Source organism: Melanotaenia boesemani, chromosome 20 (genome assembly GCF_017639745.1).
Source record: "Melanotaenia boesemani isolate fMelBoe1 chromosome 20, fMelBoe1.pri, whole genome shotgun sequence".
Taxonomy (NCBI): domain Eukaryota; kingdom Metazoa; phylum Chordata; class Actinopteri; order Atheriniformes; family Melanotaeniidae; genus Melanotaenia; species Melanotaenia boesemani.
Window position 1 is genome coordinate 25,758,790 of NC_055701.1, and position 18,803 is coordinate 25,777,592.

At 40.3% G+C, this 18,803-nt stretch overlaps 2 protein-coding genes across 2 annotated transcripts; one reads left to right on the top strand and one right to left on the bottom strand.

The window, feature by feature from the left end:
• Nucleotides 1–624: 624 nt before the first annotated feature.
• On the bottom strand, nt 625–7,545 carry zgc:109986 (uncharacterized protein LOC553566 homolog). The gene is made up of 8 exons (XM_041972746.1): nt 7,371–7,545; nt 6,567–6,688; nt 6,293–6,431; nt 3,380–3,501; nt 3,065–3,175; nt 2,867–2,973; nt 2,703–2,793; nt 625–2,353 (listed from the first exon to the last, which is right to left on the bottom strand). The coding sequence occupies exons 1-8, from the start codon at nt 7,465–7,467 to the stop codon at nt 2,240–2,242; spliced, it is 903 nt and encodes a 300-aa protein (XP_041828680.1). The 5' UTR covers nt 7,468–7,545; the 3' UTR covers nt 625–2,239.
• Nucleotides 7,546–14,907: 7,362 nt separating this feature from the next.
• Nucleotides 14,908–16,546, top strand: LOC121631662 (ADP-ribosylation factor-like protein 1). Its single transcript, XM_041972661.1, has one exon. It carries the CDS (start codon nt 14,974–14,976, stop codon nt 15,517–15,519), a length of 546 nt encoding a protein of 181 aa, XP_041828595.1. The 5' UTR covers nt 14,908–14,973; the 3' UTR covers nt 15,520–16,546.
• The last annotated feature ends 2,257 nt before the right edge of the window (nt 16,547–18,803 follow it).

An 18,803-nucleotide genomic window follows, 5' to 3' on the forward strand; every position in this document is an offset into this window, starting at 1 on the left:
CCAGAGTTATAGCAAATCATGGACCTGCCAGCTTCCTCCTAAAACATCACATACTGTCCAAAACTGCTCAGGTAGCAATTACCTCTCCGGGGGGTGGACATGCTTTAGTGAAGTCTCCTACAATCTCACTATTAACATGATGGAAGATGATGAAAAAGCAGTAGTTCTTTCATATTTTCCCATTAAAAAGGGAACAAACAAAGGCAGGGATTTTCTTTCTCAGCAGGTATGCTTGGATTAGTTAATAGTCCTTGTTGACCCTTCTTTCCTGTCCTCTCCACCCCCAAATGTCCAGGCAGATGGCCATTGTTCCTTGTCCTGATGGAGGTTTTTCCTCCTGGTTCGGGTTCTGATGCAGGATTTCCTTCCTGGTTCTGACCAAGGTTTCCCTTAAAGTACACCCATCCATTGTTAAAAAATGACCAGAATTCTGTGTAAAACAGCAGCACATCCAACGAGGTCTAGAAAAATTTAACTTGAGAAATAAACTAACGGTATCAGATTTATAACAAAGAAGCATCATTGCAACACAGATATAATCCACCAAACACTCATTTACTGACTTTTTCCTGATATGTTTACTAAAGATTTAAGATGTTTTAATGAAGTTAGAGAAAGACTTAATTGAAGGAAATTGTTTTATTGATCCCAGAAACATAAAAAAAGCTGTGAAAAAGCTAATCCAAAATATCACAAAGCCTTTTTTTTTTAATTCCCTCTAAAATGATTAAATTCTAGGTTTGCAAGTCCTGAATCATTTCACTTCATTTAGAAAAGAGAAAAATAGATATGAGAAATATGTTCTTGACAACAGCGTGACCTTGTGAAACACATATCAGATTAAACCACACCAGACCAGTTTGTGCCAGTCCAAAGAAATCTGGTCAGTTCAAGCTTGATCAAGAAGCTGAATGGCTGTAAACTAAACAAGACCAAGTAAATATATCCACTAAAGCTTCACACCCGCGGTAAAAAAACCGTAGTTTTCACTTTCCTGACACTGGTCTTTGAACCGGGTCCTGCTGCTTATGGACTTCTGATCATTTCCCTCAGGTGAACTAAATCTAAAGAATCGTTGACTTATTTATGAAGCTTTGCAGTTCGCTGTTGATTGTTAACTACAGAAAAGTTCTTTATTTTTGGCGGACAACACCGTCAGGAAGACATCGTGTGAAGAAAGAGATTCTCCATTTGTAGAAATTTATTTGGATTGTTGGAATTTTTGATCAGAATTACTCGTATCTGACTTGTACCCAAACCTTTTGGAGTTCTTCAGGCTTTGCTCTTTCCTTTATGATCACCCCATAAATTCTGTAGAAATGTCATCATTCAAATTTTCACCAGTGTTGTTCCTGAGAGCAGAAAAATCCAGCTTAACATAACCAAACAGCGGAAATTCTGTTAACAGATTTCCGTAAATAACCTCAGTGTGAAACATAACCCAGCCACAGCCTTCACCAGTTTGTCCAGATTTAACAACAGCTGCACAAAACATTTAATTCTAAAGCTTTTTCTAAAACATGTTGCTCCTCACCGTCCACTGAACAAGACTCATCAGTGTTACACCAGCTGCACGAGTCCACAAGGTCCTGAAGTTTACATCTAAATTACTGTCCGTTTTGCCATATTTTAAACCACCTACAACACAGTTTATGCTTCTCACACACACACGTGATTTTTCCTGCTGGAAATTTTAAGCTTCACAAGCTGAGAACAAAAGAAAGTCTGATTTCCAACAGTATGTTGACTGTGCAACCACTTCTACAGAACTGTGGGTTTAACAACGTTCCGTAAAAAATCAACAAACTCACTGGTGGAATCTTCCTCCTCACTTCCTGTCTGATCCCAAATGGAAATAAACTAAGAGTCGAGTCCTTAACGTTGACTTGATAAACAGTTGTTTTTTTGTTGTTGTTTTTTTCTTTATCTCAGCCAAAGGGTTCATACAGAATATTTTATCTGAACAGCTGATCAGGTTGACGCCTGCATGTCCTGTTGTGTAAACAGAAACTTTAGGCTCTGGAGGATCAACAGCTGTGCTTTGACTAGTACTGAAACGAGCTGGTTGTGCCTCTGTTGATTCCTCAACACAGATTTAAGATGTCACCCCTTCAACCATATGTTCTCATCAGAGCCAGTTCCGATTCACAACCACACATTAATTTACCCGGGTAATAAAAACAAAGTTCTTTTCAGGTGGCTCAGTCACGTGACCCTGTACAAGTCAATCAGTCCATGGTCACATCACCCTGTACAGGTGGATCTGCCTGAGCGCTTCGGGGTCTGCATCTGTGCCCAGGTAAATGTTATAGTCCACAGGAAGCTCCTCTACCCAGCCATGCTGCAGAGGCACCTGATTGAGGCAGAAAAAAACACCTTAAGGACAGTAAACTGCTTCATCGTTACTGTATTAAAGCCATGACATCATCTGGACGTCAAATCCAGTACATGAGAGCTACAATCTTCCAAGTTTTAGATGCATCTCTTCTCCAACACACTTGGATCAAATGAATGGCCTCTGCAGAGCTGAATGACATGAAGATGAGTGAATTTAGCCAGGTGTATGAGAGGGGACGCAGGATAGTAACTCTCGAGGACTGGACTTGGACACCCATGGCTCACATGTTAGCACCATGTTAGCTTGATATTAGCTTTGTGTTAGCTCACTGTTAGGTCAACACGCTGGTCCTGACTGACTTTACCTGCAGAGTGTTCAGGCTGTCCTGCAGACTGGGAACAGTGACCAGCAGAGATCCTCTTCTCCTGAAGGTCTGCATGATGAATTTCCATGCTCTGAACACACAAACATTTCTCTAAAGAATGTGCTGCTGGGTGTGTATTTTCTGTGTATTTTCTGGGTCAGTACCTGACTTGCTCGCTGGGCTCCATAAAGTATTCAAAGACGTTGTTCATGACCAGAACATCAGCGCTATGTAGCAAAGCATCCTGCGTGCATACGTCAGCATGGAGCACCTGCAGCGAGCAGAGATGTTTCCACTAAGTGTGTGTGTAGATTAAGAAACAGCACTTCTCTGGTTGTTGGGGAACATTCAGAGAGACGAACCTGAACTCTGTCGGTCATACTGTATTTGTGCAGCATCTCGTTCTGCAGCCTGACGAACTCCTCGTTGAGCTCCAGGCCAAGGAGCTGAGAGGCTGAGCTGTACACATAACCCTAAACAATCACCATAACACACAGTATATTCAATATATCGTCCAGACCTACACAGTGAAAATGTAAGGTTTCAACATTTCTCAGTACAAGTATTTACTCATTTACTAATCCAACATCCCATCAGCCACCTTTAACCTCATGATGGTTTCCAAAAAAGTCAAGGCTAGGTTTGTGTGTGTGTGTGTGTGTGTAGTGACCTCTAACCCCATACAACACAGCTCCCAGTCTAGAGCCAACATCCACCAGTGTCCGGCCACTCAGATCAGGAAGAACGTTCTGGAAGAGGAACTGAAGCTCTGGCACTGAGAAGGAGTGAGAAATGAAGTCTGCCAGAGGAAGAGAAGAATACATAATCATCATCATCAGTGACCACATGGTCTGAAGCAGATCCATCAATCATGAGGGTGTGTCCTTAGTCTCTGATGGACGAGTTGTAACTATGGTGTTCCTGTTGGGAATGCCGTCTGGTTTTCCCTGATCTGACCTGTGGTTCCAGGAGCACCTTTATCTTTCTGCTTTCACCTACTTTGTATCTGATGTACTCTGCCTTATATATTCATCAGTAATCATTGATGATATTAAGGTTGTTCAAGTCTGAATGTTGTTCCTGATTGTCATCTCCATGGACACAGTCTCGGAGGCAACCATCATGGGGAAAAGCACATAGGAGGCAAACGACTGGAAGTGACATTAGGTTTCTTTATTGTTTTTTTTTACCAATGATACCCGACACCAACCAACCAGAATGACCACAACTGACTGCTTATATAGTAGACAAGCCTAATTGGCTCATACCATCTTCATGTGTTTCTAAAGACAGCTATTTACAAAGAAATAATGGAAAATATTTACATTAAAATTTCCCAAACACTATACATTTATTTACATAAACCCAAACTACTCAAAAATCATGCTAAATAATAAAACCAATGATTAATTTAACTATAGGAAATTATTCCCCACAAACTCCCCCTTAACCTATTTTCCACCTTGAGTTTCCTCCCCCGGAAACAAAAAAGACGCATGAACACCTGAGGACATCTTTTGTCCACGCACCACTCCTGGGCAACAGAAAACAGCAAGAGGAAATCACACATATTAAATGACTCTTTAGTATATTTACTTAAAGGTCCCATATTATGCAAAATTCACTTTTTAATGGTTTTGGAACAGTCATACTGGTCCCCCCGCATGTGTAGGAGACCCGTAAGTGTGAAACTCTTTCAGGCGCTCTCTCTCCCCCCTGCTCCACCTCTAGGGAAGTAAGCGCTGAAATGAGCTTGTTTGAAAGCGTGTACGTTATGACGTCATAAGGGACAATAACCACTCCCCACAGAGCGATGGACCCGTCTACCGGCTCTCAAAGCCCGCCCTCTAAAAATCACCTAGCGCCCAGTGTTTTTCCCTCTTCGGCAACCCTCGTTAGCGGACATGGCTAAGCGACAGAAGCACTGTTCTGTTTGTGGCTGCATAAATGAACACGAAAACGGTTTTTTACTTCCATCCACTGAACCCACGAGGACTGAGTGGATTAATTTTATTTTTGGAGGAAATGTACCCGGAAAACTTCCAAAGGTTTTGCATGTCTGTGGCCAGCATTTCAAAGAGGACTGTTTCCACAACATGGGGGCATGGAAAGCAGGCTTCGCCGACCGTTTGAAGCTGAAGCCAGGTTCAATACCAACTGTCCGTGACACAGCTGGAGAGGTAAGAGCTGGCAGTTATTTTATCGTTTCGGCCTTATTAGTCTGATAGCTTGAAAATATATTAGCACTTCTTCTTCAGGAATGGGTTCCGGTGTTCCGGCGTTTGTTTATCCTTCACTACGCTGTAATCAGCGTCTAGTAACCGCTAAGGCCTAACCTGTCAATCACCTCATGAAGGGCGATGCGATGGGCGGAGCCAACAGCTGAGCTGCTCCACCAGGGTTCCGCCCACCATAAACGGCACATTTCTGAAGCTGCTAAAAAGAGGGAGGTGAAGAGAAGCCGCTGCACTCAAACTGAGGGTCGATTTGTCCATACCATGGCGGAAATATTTCATTTAGATATTAATGAATGGTCTCAGATTGGGAATAAAGTGTATAATATGGGACCTTTAATACTTAAAACCATCCGTGCACTGTTTAGTAAATGTTTAGCCAACCAACTAAATCTACCTTCTCTTTGCAGGTGAAGATTATCTGGAAGATTTCTGGTTTCTGCGACTAAACACAAACACACACACACACACACACACACATGCTCACGCCATAAACCAATAAACTAATTAACTGAAACTGTGTAATTATTCAACATTCATCTGAAGAGATGAAAACATATTTACCAATCCACCTGTCTTTGCAGCCATCAGTAAAACACACTATGAGGTAACAATGGTTCATTGTGACACTGATTTAAAAACCACTTTGGATAAAAGTATTAAAAGACTTGATGGAAAAGCAGCGTCCTCTAACCAGCTGTTTCAGGAGCACCAATGACTTCTTTCACTTCTCTCTCAGACCATCTGTATCCAAAATGTGTTTGTTCCTCCCCTCAAATATGTCCAGTTGTTCTCATGAGTCAGAAATCAGATCATCATCCAGACTGAGAACCGCAGACTGACTCCTTCTCCTGTCGGTAATATAACTTGTGTTTGCTCACAGTTGGACCCTTCTGCTACATAATTCATCATGTTCATAAATATGGACGCCTGTGACAGCTATGAGAAATTAATGTGGTTATGCTAACGCTAAGAAAGTCATACTGAAGCTTGGGTTATGAGTCTAGACTCATGGAAAAAGCAGGAGGGGTTCAGAGGAGCTACAGTTAATGTAGTTAGACAAATTCATATAAACCTAAATCCTGATGAGAGCTCTTGTAGGAAATTCAGTTTATTCATACAAACAGCATCTGAAGTAGGGAATAGATTACCATTCCTAAATAATTTGCCTGTTAAAGTCCTTGTTAGGCCTGTCCAGCAACTGTCTTTATTTTGGACTGAAACAACTGAAACATGTCCCCATGTCTGAGAATTTCTTCACATTCACTGTGAATAAATTGAAGTGCTCTTTGTTATTTGGTTCTATTTCTGGCCCTCATGTAAACAAACGTGTGAGTTTGTGTGATGTGCTCCCACCCAATGGTGCTGTCTTGAAGGATCCACAGCTCAGACAGTAGGTCCTGCTCATGGTCCCCTCTGAACACAGAGCGTCCACCTGCTCGTCGCTGTACAAGAAGCTGTCCACGTGAACTGTTGGCCGCACCCGCTGCTGCATCTGAAACAGACAAGTTCATTATCATCCTGCACAAAAAACATTCTCCTGTTTTCCTGACAACTTGAAGCATCAAGTATGCAGAACAAATATGTTTTTCATTAAAGCTGATGTCCATGAACAGGTAGACTACTGCACCTTGTGGTGGACGGTGGCCTCAGAGGGCAGCATGGCGTCCAGAGGGAGCCTGGCTCTCAGGTCGTCTGCAATGCTCTGCAGGATCACCCTGTTGTTGTCCACCAGCAGGTCATCCAGCTCATCTGAAGGAGGAGAAGGATACACACAGTCATCTGAGGGAACGCATGGAAGAACAAAACACACATGGATCCTTGGTCTGTCTGTCAGGGATCAGGTTGATTGCTAACTCGTATACATGGATCCCTGATCCATGTACACGAGTTAGCAATCAATGAGCAAATTTATATACTTCAGGAATGTTTCAGAAGTGGAATATATTTTCAGTTTTATGATGAAGAGGATGCAGGGATGCAGGTTTCTGTTCATTTTCTGAGATAACAGAGGGGAACACCAGGATGTGATCCAAGTCCAAAAGGTTTCCAAAAGTCCTCACTCCTGTCATCTGACCTCCAATCATAAACAAAAACAACGACTGATGTAAATGTAGTTTAGCTGAAAGAGGAAGTCTTCTGCTGAAGTTAATTCTTAACTATCTCAACTAATACATCCTTTTGTGGCTACAAGTTAAGAGCTGTACTGCTGGGAGATTCCAAGTTCCTGGTTGTGAATATTACAACTAAACTTCATCAGCAGCTCCATCTCAGAGGATTTAACTCCATCACTGGTCACTGTTTAGCATCCCGTGGGATGACAGTATGCATAATATTAAAGGTTTTCTCACCAGTGTTAAAATTCCAGGTTTTTATTATGTTAAATCCTTCCAAAGCTTTTCTACCTGTAATGTGACGTATAGGGAGACTATACCCGAGTTTTTCATCCAGTCCAGCAGCTTCGGCAGCTCAGGCAGACTCACTCTGCTCAGCAGCTGCTGCAGCTCCATCTTCCCTTCATTAAAGTTCATCTTCCACCAGTATAACCAGCAGAAAGCTGGCTGCAGGTCAGTCACGTGCTGCTCGGTTCTGCAGCACTGAAGACATGTGGCTACAGACCCGTGTCTTCTTCAGTGTTATTTTTTTTTTTAACTGTTATCATTCTTTCGGTGTCATTGCTGCCCCCTCCTGGCTGTACCCGGTCACTGCAGTCAGTCCGCCACAGAAAGTCCAGTCTTCTGTCCTCTGTGTCCAGGTGGTCTAACAGGTGTTTATATTCTACTCTTCTTCTTCTTCTTCTTCACATTTCTTCCCATCACTGCGACCAATTCTTCAGTTTCTTATATTCCCATTAACCTCTTTTCCATTGGGCCTATTTTTTCTGCCTCGTGTCAGAATCTAATCCAAATCCAAGAATATCAGTTCTTCAATTCACCAGCAGAAACCTATATGCCAACTTCAGCAGAATCAAAGAATATCTCTGACTGGATATCCAGCTTTTGTCTCTGCAGTCTCCTGGCGGTGGGCCAACAATTAATCTGATGAACAAATTCATTTAAAAAACAGCAATAATCCCCCTCATTCATGATTTCTCTGATAGTATTATGACCTCACACATTAAATCCCAACCATAATGTGCCTGCAAACATTGTGACATCTGCATATCTGAATTTTGACATAGCACAAAAACGCAATAGAAGAGCAGAACACGGCTGTGTCGCAGCTTTGAGGAGAACCAAATCACGAGTACATTCTCACTCTCATGTAAGATATTTTCCAAGCCATACAGTTACCTTTAAGTTATCACATGCAGAACAAAAGTTATAGCTCCTACTTTTCCAAGCCCTGTAGTTACACCTTTATAGATAGCAAAAAGAGGGATAATCAACTAAATTTGAGGTCAAATAAAATCCCTTTCTATACTGGTGTACTAAGTAAATCCTATACTACTTACACAAATGATATGAAACAATTTGACTGTGTATTTTTCCAGTAATTCATTGTCATACTTCTACTACATAAGCTAAAAGTAGTATTAACGTCTAAATTTGAAGTGGAATAAAATCACTTTGCTCGATAAGTAGTTCATGAAACCTGTACTATTGCACTAAGTACTTCCTATACTACTTACATATTACATACTTTTACTGTGTACCTTTCTAGTAATTCAATGTCAAAGCCCCTTATACGTAGCCAAAAGAAGCGTTTTCATCTAAATTGGAAGTGGAATAAAATCACTTTCTTCCATAAAAACAAAATCACTTTATGCCACAAAACAAACACTGTTGCATAAAGTTCTTCCTATAATACTTACGGAATTAATATGAAATACTTTTACTGTGTACTTTTCTAGTAATTCATGCATGAATTATAACAATTTCAAACAGGATTTTTTTTTTCATCATTAGGCATGACAGACAATCTTCAAATTAAGTTTTGTGAACATGTATTTTTCATACTGTTTTTTTATATGTCAACTTTACTGGACTACATGCATTTTGAACACAAAAATCGTATTTGACAAATTATTTTTACTATATTTTGTGTGGAACCTACAAATTAACATAAAAAGTCTTAAACTGATGTGTTTAAGACTTTTTCAGATGTGTGTAAGACATTAGAACATTTAATAATATTCCTGAGTCAGCCTCTGCACTCTATGTTCATGTCATGACCACGACATTAGCATCTTTATTCAGAGAAATTTATTATTACGTCTATTGTCAGTGCCAGATTTTCTTTCCCTTTTTGCAGTGCATACAGGTTGGTATTGTATATATCCTGAGCATCCTGATGAGGGTGCACAAGAAAGACCATATCACCCCCATCCTGAAAACTCTTCAATGGCTCCCCATCCCACTCAGGATAGTATGCAATTCCTCTCTCCTCACCTACCAGTGCCTTCATGGACATCTTTACCTAAATCAAATCAAACTTTATTTATATAGCACTTTTCATGCAGGATTGCAGCACAAAGTGCTTCACATAATAAAAATGCAACAGTTTTTGCATCTTATAAATCTAAGTCACAACAAAGTTTCAATCAAAGCACACACACGAAGAAGAAAAAAAAAAAGCACAATTCAATTCATGCATATTAAAACCAAAATATGCCTTTACACATTAAAAACACCCCGACTCCCTAACTACTGTCTCCAAGCTAAAAGCAGATATAAAATATTAAAAGTAATAAATAAATAAATACCTGGCTTGATGCTGCTGTGAGGAAGCGATGTTATTATGGGGATCCATCCACACCAGGAGCCAGCCTCCCCAAACAGGGCAGACCAGGGCCCACACCACTGCCATAAGGCTGCAGGTCGGGGCCCCAGCCAACCAGACAAGGGCAATCAATACAGCAACAACCCCCAGACCAATCAGGTAAAACCCCCAGTGTGGAGGAAAACACTGGAGTTAAAACGAAAATTAAATTACTTTAAGAAACAGTAAGAAAAGCTAAGATTGAATAAATAAATTCATGAATATGAATTTACATATGCATGACAGGAACTCCTCACACCTCCTCACGAACCATCCGTTCTACAGCCACTAACACCCTCCAAGCTTCCAGAACCAAGCTTTGTAGCATGGGTGATCGGGCCTACCAGACCACCTGAGAAGTCCAGTCTTTAGAAGTTTTTAAGCAAAACTTGAAAACCTGTTTTTCCCCAGGTGGCGTTGTCTTTTGTTTTATTTTAAAATTATTTTATTTTATTTATTTATTTTTTATTTTATTTTTATTTAAAAAAATATATATAGGCCTATATTATTTTATTTTCAGACCCAAACAGGCCACTTGGCACATTTAGTTCTATTCATGTTTGTATGTTTAAATATTTACACGAGGCTATTTTGGGACCTAAGCAAAAGAACAGCATGGGGGAAAATGTTTTTAAGCCTGGCACAATAAACTTGTATTGTTTTACTTTTTATTATATTTGGCATTAAAGGAATGGTTTTTGGACATCAAAAGAGATGTCACTGGCATATTTTGTAGTTGGGCTTATTTTTGCTCTGCTAGGGATGATTTAGTAACAGTGACCTGGCACCCCTGATGCAGTTTTACCCAACAGCCACACACTGACAAGTTAGAGCGGAGTTTGATGAACGCAAGACAATTGCATCCATTATCTTTCAATATATATTTCATATTTGTAGCATTTGGAGTTCATGATGGCTCGTCGCCAAAGGTATGTAGGTTTTTCACTACCACTTATCGTACTTTCAAACAGACAACTTTACAAAAAGCTAATGATGTAGCAAAGCTCATATTGCCAGCATATATATATATATATATATATATATATATAAATAAATAAATATATATACATATATATATATGTATATATATATATATACTGGGGTGCCAAAAAGGGGGGGTAAATGAGAAGGATTCTAGGGGCCCACTAGTAAGCTGCTCTGCTAAAATAAATCATGCATGTTCCAAACAGACACAAGAGCAGCAGATGCTTTGCCACAAACGCCCCTTTCCACACCCACCACTGTGATCTCTATAAATTGGTGGGCTGGCCCTCCCTTCACACCCTGCGACTCCATCATTTGTTTCTTTTTATTTACAAGTCAATCTTGCACAAGACACCTTTCTATCTGTCATCTCTTCTCCACTCCGCTCACAGCACTCATCACACCAGGTCATCCGAATTTATTAAGCTCATTACTCCCAAAACTTCCACTGTTTTTGGCCGTAACGCCTTCCACTTTTCCGCTGCAAATGACTGGAACACACTGCAGAACACTCTTAAACTTCCATCTCTGATATCTGTTTCCTTGTTTAGACAGAGACTTCAACAGACTATTGTCGACACTTGTTCCTGCTGACGATGCTGACTCTCACTTATGCTTATCTTTTCACATAGATCTGTCCCATATACTGAAACCTACTCCTTTCCCCCTTTCATTTTTATATATTTGTATTTGCTCTGCGTTGTTAGGTGTATTTTTTGTATTGTTGTCTTGTGGTTCTTGTGTATGCACAGTTGTATGTTTGTATGTATATACGTTATTTATTCCTGCTGGGGCCTCTTGGCCAGGTCACGTTTGCACATTAGAACTGGTTCTCAAACATTTTTACCTGGTTAAACAAAGGTTAAAAAAATAAAAAAAAAAATAAAAAAAAATGCCTGCCAGACCCCCCTCCCCACCCCACCTGAACATGTCCAGGTGGCTTGAGGAAGGAGGTGAGCAGCTGACTGTTGAATTGGGGAGAAAAAACATGATATAATAGAAACAAATCGTTCTGAATTAATAATAATAAATAGAAAATAGTCTGTATCTATTTTAGAACAATTTGAATGGTTCAGAAAATCCTCAGTTATTACTGTAATGTTAGGTTAGAGTCAATGGTTTGGGACTCATCTTCCTGCTTTGCAGTAGTAACAGAGCACATTTCTAGTGCAGCAGACTGGGTGACTGCTTTCAATCAAGTCAGAGAAATATTTACACTTTCTAAATTTCAGAAGATTAAGTAGCAAAAACCATATAGCATCATGTTTTCCCCACTAATCTAATGCTTCACCTGTGAGTCTAAAGATTTGGAGATAAATTAGACTTGTATGTGTTGCTACATGTGGGAGACAATGGTGTGGAGTATTGGTAGTCAAATCAGTTTCCCTTGACATTGTTGGTGAAATCACTGGAAGCACCTTTAAGTAAAACAAAATAGTGGGAGGTCACCAGAAATAATGATTGTGATGCTATTACAAATGACATTACATCATTGGAGATACTATATAATAGAATGGATGGATAGAATAGAAAGCTGCACTTCAAGGACTTGATAAGTGATCTTGCAGGGAGAAAGCTCCATGTGGGGTTCTTGGTGAAAAAGGTTGACCAAGGGCCAGTGACTGTGGATGGGATTGCAAGAGCTTGACTCAGCAATAGTGGGGCCGCATGGTTCAGTGGGTAGAGTAGTCGTCCTGTAGCCCAAGGTTCGCCGGTTTGATCCTGGCCTGTCGAGCTCATGTCAAGGTGTCCCTGAGCAAGACACTGAACCCCAAATTGCTCCTTATGGGTCATAGTTGAGCGCCTTGCATGGCAGCTTTTGCCATCAGTGCATGAATGTGTGTGTGAATGGGGTAATGTGTTATATTGTAAAGCGCTGTGGGTAAAAGGGCTATATAAGTACAGACCCCTCCTTGAAATATTATTACACAAAGTTCTACCTTTTAAAATGTGATTATTTAATTTTAAAGACGGCTCCCAGCCATTGTTTGGTTGTAAATCTCTACAGTGGTTTGCTTGTGACCGTATTATGTTCAGTTAATATAATACAATATACCATGTGAGGTATTTTTGGTTTCTGAGCCTACCTAATTTATTTTACCATTTGAGTCTTATTTTATTTATTTTTATTTTTTTAATGTTTTGTTGCCTCTTGTTTAGTAATAATGTTCAATGATAATGTCACAATACAATAAATCATAAAAAACGAGCAGCCATTTTGTTTTTGATAGTGTTTTAGCTGAGATTTGATTTGTTTCTCCACAGATAATAAATGCATTTCATTTTCATAGAAGAGGTTATTTTGTATTTTAGTTTTGTATTATATGTAATTGATCTTGAGATGATTAATTGTTTAAGTATTTTTTAAAAAGATGGGTTTTGGAGTATTTTTAGTGCTTCCCCTACAAAGTAGCCTAACTGTCATGTTTTTCTTTTCATAGGTGTAGTCAAATATCATTAAAATTGCTAATTTTATGTATTACAGTATCAAAATTTTCAGGGATCAGTTTGCATGTTTTTGAAAATCGGTCCACCACCACCACAACACGTTTTACCTTGTGATGTAGGTAGATCGGTCAGGAAGTCCACTCCAAGATGGGACCAGGGTCTTTGAGGGATCGGAAGAGGTCGCAGTCTGCATTCTGGGAGGTGTTGGGGACTTGTAGCCTGAGAGCATGCAGTACATCCTATGACATATTGGCGCACCTGGGTAGACATTCCTGGCCACCAGAATCGAGGCCGTAACAGAGCAATCATGGCTTGGACCCCTGGATGACCAGTATCAGGACTTGCATGGGCTGACTCCATGAGGGAGATACGGAGCTCCGGGGGAATGAAGATGCGACCTGGTGGCGTTTCTGGAGGTGTGGGAAGCCTCTTGAATTTGTTCCTCCAGTGCCCACTGAAGGGCTCCGACCACCACCTGTGAGGGTAAGAAGAAAAAATCCACCACTGAAGGCGCTCGCGCTGTCATCACAGTGGATAAATGATTTATTAATGGACAGCTGTACGACGACCCGGACATCACTCTGTGGCTCGACTTACTTGGTATGTGCTTTATTTTTCCTGTATTCTCACTAGATCATGTTATATCCATAAACCGCCATAAAAGATCATTTAGCTAACAGTAAATCCACTGCCCGTCTCCACTACACTGCTCTCAGCACAGATGCGTTTTTTAAACTACTTTTTTCCTTTGGCACTGTCACTCTTTTCACTCTTTACACTTCTTCTTTCCGACCCTTTAACGGTTAACGGTAATCCCACTTGTCATTATATTATATACACATCAGCACTTTTCATGATTCACAGGAACGCACACAGAACAGCACATGCGCACATACATCCCTGTCACAACCAGCTGGCAGATACACACGCATGCGGAGAAGCAGTGGGGTGCAGGCCCACACGCTTCAGTAATATGCATAAAGCCTCATCTCTGTGGTTGGTTCATGAACAAACTCACATTTGTCACTTGGAATGTGCGTGGAGCTGGCACAAGGGAAAAGAGGTTAAATTTTTTTAATTGTTTGCAAGAAATGAAAGCAGATATAATATTACTCCAAGAAACTCATTTATCAAACTCAACAGTAGATCTTCTTTCAACAACCCAGTTTCCACACGTGTATTCAGCTTGTTATAATTCTAGGCAGAGAGGAGTAGCAACTCTTATTAATAGAAGGTTAAATTTTGACATAGATAATACAATCATGGATCCAGAAGGCAGATATATAATAGTAACATTATCTATTAAAAATGTTAAGTTATGTATAGCAAATATATATGGTCCAAATGTTGATGACCCCTCCCTCTTTCCCTCCCTCTTCACCTCACTCTATGGTCACTCAGATAACACACTAATTATGGGAGGTGATTTTAACATTATACTAGATAAACATAGTACCACAGGAGCTCATCGAGTCTGGAAATCCTCAGAAACTGTAAAACAGTACATGAAGGATTTTGGTCTCTGTAATGTTTGGAGCTCTCACCATCCCACACTAAGAGAATACACCTTCTTTTCTTCAGTTCACCATTCCTATTCTAGATTAGATTATTTCTTAACTAGCAGCTCGCTGATGAATGACATGTCAGAAATCAGAATCCATCCTATTAACATTAATGATCACGCACCAGTATCATTCACTCTGAGAAACAAGAGCAATAAACCAGCAACTAGAAACTGGAGATTTAATACGTCATTACTTAAAGATCCTGAGATACGGAAGTCGAATTTTGTACAAACCAACCTGTCAGATATTTTGTGACTCGAGAAACGTGGTCTTTCCGAAATGGGTGGCTTCTTCTCTAGTCTCTTTTCTGGCCTATTTGGCACCAGGGAGATGAGAATTTTGATCCTGGGTTTGGACGGTGCAGGAAAAACAACCATTCTGTACAGGCTGCAGGTTGGAGAAGTGGTCACCACAATTCCCACCATTGGTTTTAACGTGGAGACAGTTACATATAAGAACCTGAAGTTCCAGGTGTGGGATCTGGGAGGTCAGACAAGCATCAGACCCTACTGGCGGTGTTATTACTCCAACACAGATGCAGTCATCTATGTTGTTGACAGCAGTGACCGGGACAGAATGGGCATATCAAAATCTGAACTGGTAGCCATGTTGGAGGAAGAAGAGTTGAAGAAGGCGATCCTCGTGGTGTTTGCCAACAAACAGGACATGGAACAGGCAATGACGCCAACTGAAGTTGCCAATGCTCTGGGTCTTCCTGCCCTTAAAGACAGAAAATGGCAGATCTTTAAGACCTCAGCGACAAAGGGAACAGGCCTGGATGAGGCTATGGAGTGGTTGGTGGATTCTCTGAAGACTCGGCAGTAAAGGCTGCCACCCATCTGTATATACTCCTGGCCCCTCTGTATGAAGCCTTGTGACTGACCCATTCCCATTGCCCACTTTCCTTTGGACCAGTTATTGCACTCCTCTTCTGTCCTCATCTTATACCCACCTGAAGCCTTGGCTAAGTCCTCCCTATGCCCATCGCCTTTTAAACCTGGGACTGAGAAACAAATACTGCAGTAACATCTGAACCAAAAACACATGAAGATTTTGGAGAACTAAGACTGCAGCGATGGACAAGCAGCAGTTCGTTTGTAAAATAATCCAAGTGCCAGTTGACACCTGTGAACAAAAGTTGCTGCATCCTGCTAATTCTGTGAATCCATCATTTAAAGAAATTCTGCTGTATTAAGACAAATCAATGAGTCTGCTGCATGATAGTCATCAGGCCAACTCTTGAGTACATGCACCAATTAGTCTCATGTCTCCAGACAAGATTTAGATATTTTCATGCAAAGAAAGTTTGTACTGTCTGTGAATAATTGCAGCCAAAATCCACCAGGAGGCAGCATTTAGCCATGCAGGCACAAACAAGTTGGCACGAGTTTGGGCTCTGCTCCTGAGCTGACATGTCTACATGTTTTAATTCTCTGATTTGTCATAAATCATTAGTTAGTTTATAGGCAGTGTTATGAAATTAGATCTTGAATTGATGATACTTATTTTATAAATGATGCTCTCATTTCCATCAACAAAATGCAAAGTAAAAAGATTTACTGGTAGGCTTTTTACCGTCTCTGCCTCTACTGTCCTCTAGCCAAGTGTTACTGCAGCCTGGGCTGTTTGTTCTGTATCTATTCTAACTTGACTTTTTTTTTTCTTCTTCTTCTTGATTTATTTTAATAATTTGGTGGTTAATTTTTTTTCTTTTCAATGAAATCCTTGAGTGCAGCTTTGGCATATTAGTGAATATGTTACTGAACACTACCTGTATGCTCAAAGTTTTATGGTTGCATATTTATATTTGCTTGTACAGTGAAATTGATTCTCAGTAAAGAATTCAATAGGTGATTGTAAAAAAAAAAAAAAAGATCCTGAGTTTATCGGCTACTTTAAAAGAGAATGATCCTTATATCTAGAAAATAACGACTTGCCAGAAACTTCAGCGTGTGTTCCTTGGGAAGCAGGAAAAGCAGTAATGAGAGGGAAAATTATTTCCTTTTCTTCTCATAAGAAAAAGAAGGAAACTTTGAGAATTTCAGAGTTAGAACTCAGAATTAAATCCTTAGAGGACACTTACCATGTCTCCCCAGAAGAACACACACTAATGCTGTAAGGAAAGCTAAACTTGAACTTAATGAAATAATAGATAAAAAGACGCAATTCTTGGTGCAAAGACTTTGCTTGGAGAACTTTGAACATGGCAACAAAGCTGGAAGATTCCTGGCTAATCAGTTAAAAACAAACAAGGAGAAAACAACCATCTCCTCTGTCAGAGATCCAGAAGGAAACATCAGCCACGACCCTGACAAGATAAATAACACTTTCAAAGAATTCTATAAAACATTATATAAACCACAACTAACTACAACAGATGACAATATTGATAAATTTCTTAGTAACATCAATTTTCCAAAATTAAAACATGAAAATAAAATGGTCTTGGATTCCCCCCTTTCAGTCGGCGAACTCCATGAAGCTCTCCAGCATATGCCCAAAAATAAAGCTCCAGGTCCAGATTGTTACCCAGCAGAATTCTACAAAGAATTCTGGACAATGCTGGCACCCACCTTCTACAATATGATATTAGAAATAAGGGAAAAACAAAAAATACCTTCAAATATGAACCTAGCTAATATTACTCTACTATTAAAACCAGGAAAAGACCCGACACTTCCATCCAGTTACCGTCCAATTTCATAAATAAATGTAGATCTCAAAATAATTAGCAAAGCTTTGGCCAGAAGGATAGAAGAAATAACCCCTCTAATAATACATCCTGACCAAACAGGCCTTATTAAAGGTAGGCATTCCTCTACTAATGTCAAAGTGGGACCTTTTCTTTAGCTAATTATTGATCAGTTATGGGTTTTTGTTTTTGCATGAGTTTGGTTATTGAAATGTGTGGGTTTTTTATGCTGTGTTTTGTATTTTACTTGCTGTTAATAATTGCATGAGAGACACCTGGACATGATTGAGAACAGCTGATTTCAGTTAGGTCCCCACGCCCCCTGGCTCTGGATTGGACAATGGGTAATGAGGAGCCTCTCTTAAGGACTGAAGGAGGATGAGCAAAGGGAGCAGCAGATCAAGTGGTGCAGAAGTGAAGAAGGACTGAGCAGAGACAAGGCGGCAGTACAGGCGGAACTGAAGAAGTCAGAGCAGCTGCACGGATCGCGGGCGGAGGACCAGAGAGGCTGCAGGATTGGCTCCAGGCTTGGAGGAGACTACTGCAACGCCTGTTACCAGCTAAGTAAAGGGAAGTGGAAGACCTTGTGGATACCACAGGCGTGTAAACTTTCTTCCTCCCAGAAACCTGCACCAACTGAGTTACACTTTCTTCTCCCCTTCCTACAGCGGCGTGTCAAGGATATCCAGCCGACAGGGTGATGACCACAGGCCCAGGCCAGCCGGTTGAATTGGATTTCCTCCACTAAGGAACATTAGGAGCACGCTGGAACATTTTCTGGATACTTGCTAGTCTCAGATCAAGGACAGAGGATTTTAATATCTTAGTTCCCTGCCTCCACTTCTTGGTAGTTGGTTTTCTTTTTAAAAGAGAAGCAATTTTTATTAAAAATTGTAAACCCTGCTCTGTGTACTCCAACAGTGGAAATCCTTTTTGCTGGTTTTTAGAAGAACAATCACACTATTGTGTGACACTAACATGCGTAGACTAATTAACATCATAGATTATACTACTCTACACAATCTGGAATCCACAGTAATTTCTTTAGATGCAGAAAAAGCATTTGACCGAGTAAACTGGAAATTTTTTATTTGCAGCGTTAAACAAATTTGGGTTGGGTCATCTTTCATACACTACCGTTCAAAAGTTTGGGGTCACTTTGCCATGGGATTCAATAGGGAAGTGACCGCAAACTTTTTGAACAGTATGATCAAACGTCTCCAAGCTTCTGTTTGCAGAGAGGCACCAGGCAGGGCTGCCCGCTTTCTCCATCACTCTTTGCTATTTTTATTAAACCCCTAGCTGCTGCCATAAGACAAAATAAAGAGATTAAAGGAATCCATGCTAAAAATATAGAACACAAGATAAGTCTTTATGCTGATGACTTATTACTTTTCCTCCAGAACTCACCGACGTC

Bases quoted from the DNA above. Each gene is read 5' to 3' on its own strand.
- LOC121631662 (XM_041972661.1), top strand. From the start codon at position 14,974: ATGGGTGGCTTCTTCTCTAGTCTCTTTTCTGGCCTATTTGGCACCAGG.
- zgc:109986 (XM_041972746.1), bottom strand. From the start codon at position 7,467: ATGAACTTTAATGAAGGGAAGATGGAGCTGCAGCAGCTGCTGAGCAGA. The intron at 6,432-6,566 runs GTGCAGTAGTCT...TGTCTGTTTCAG, and splicing joins AGGCCACCGTCCACCACAAG to ATGCAGCAGCGGGTGCGGCC. The intron at 2,794-2,866 runs GTACTGACCCAG...TTGTGTGTTCAG, and splicing joins GAGCCCAGCGAGCAAGTCAG to AGCATGGAAATTCATCATGC.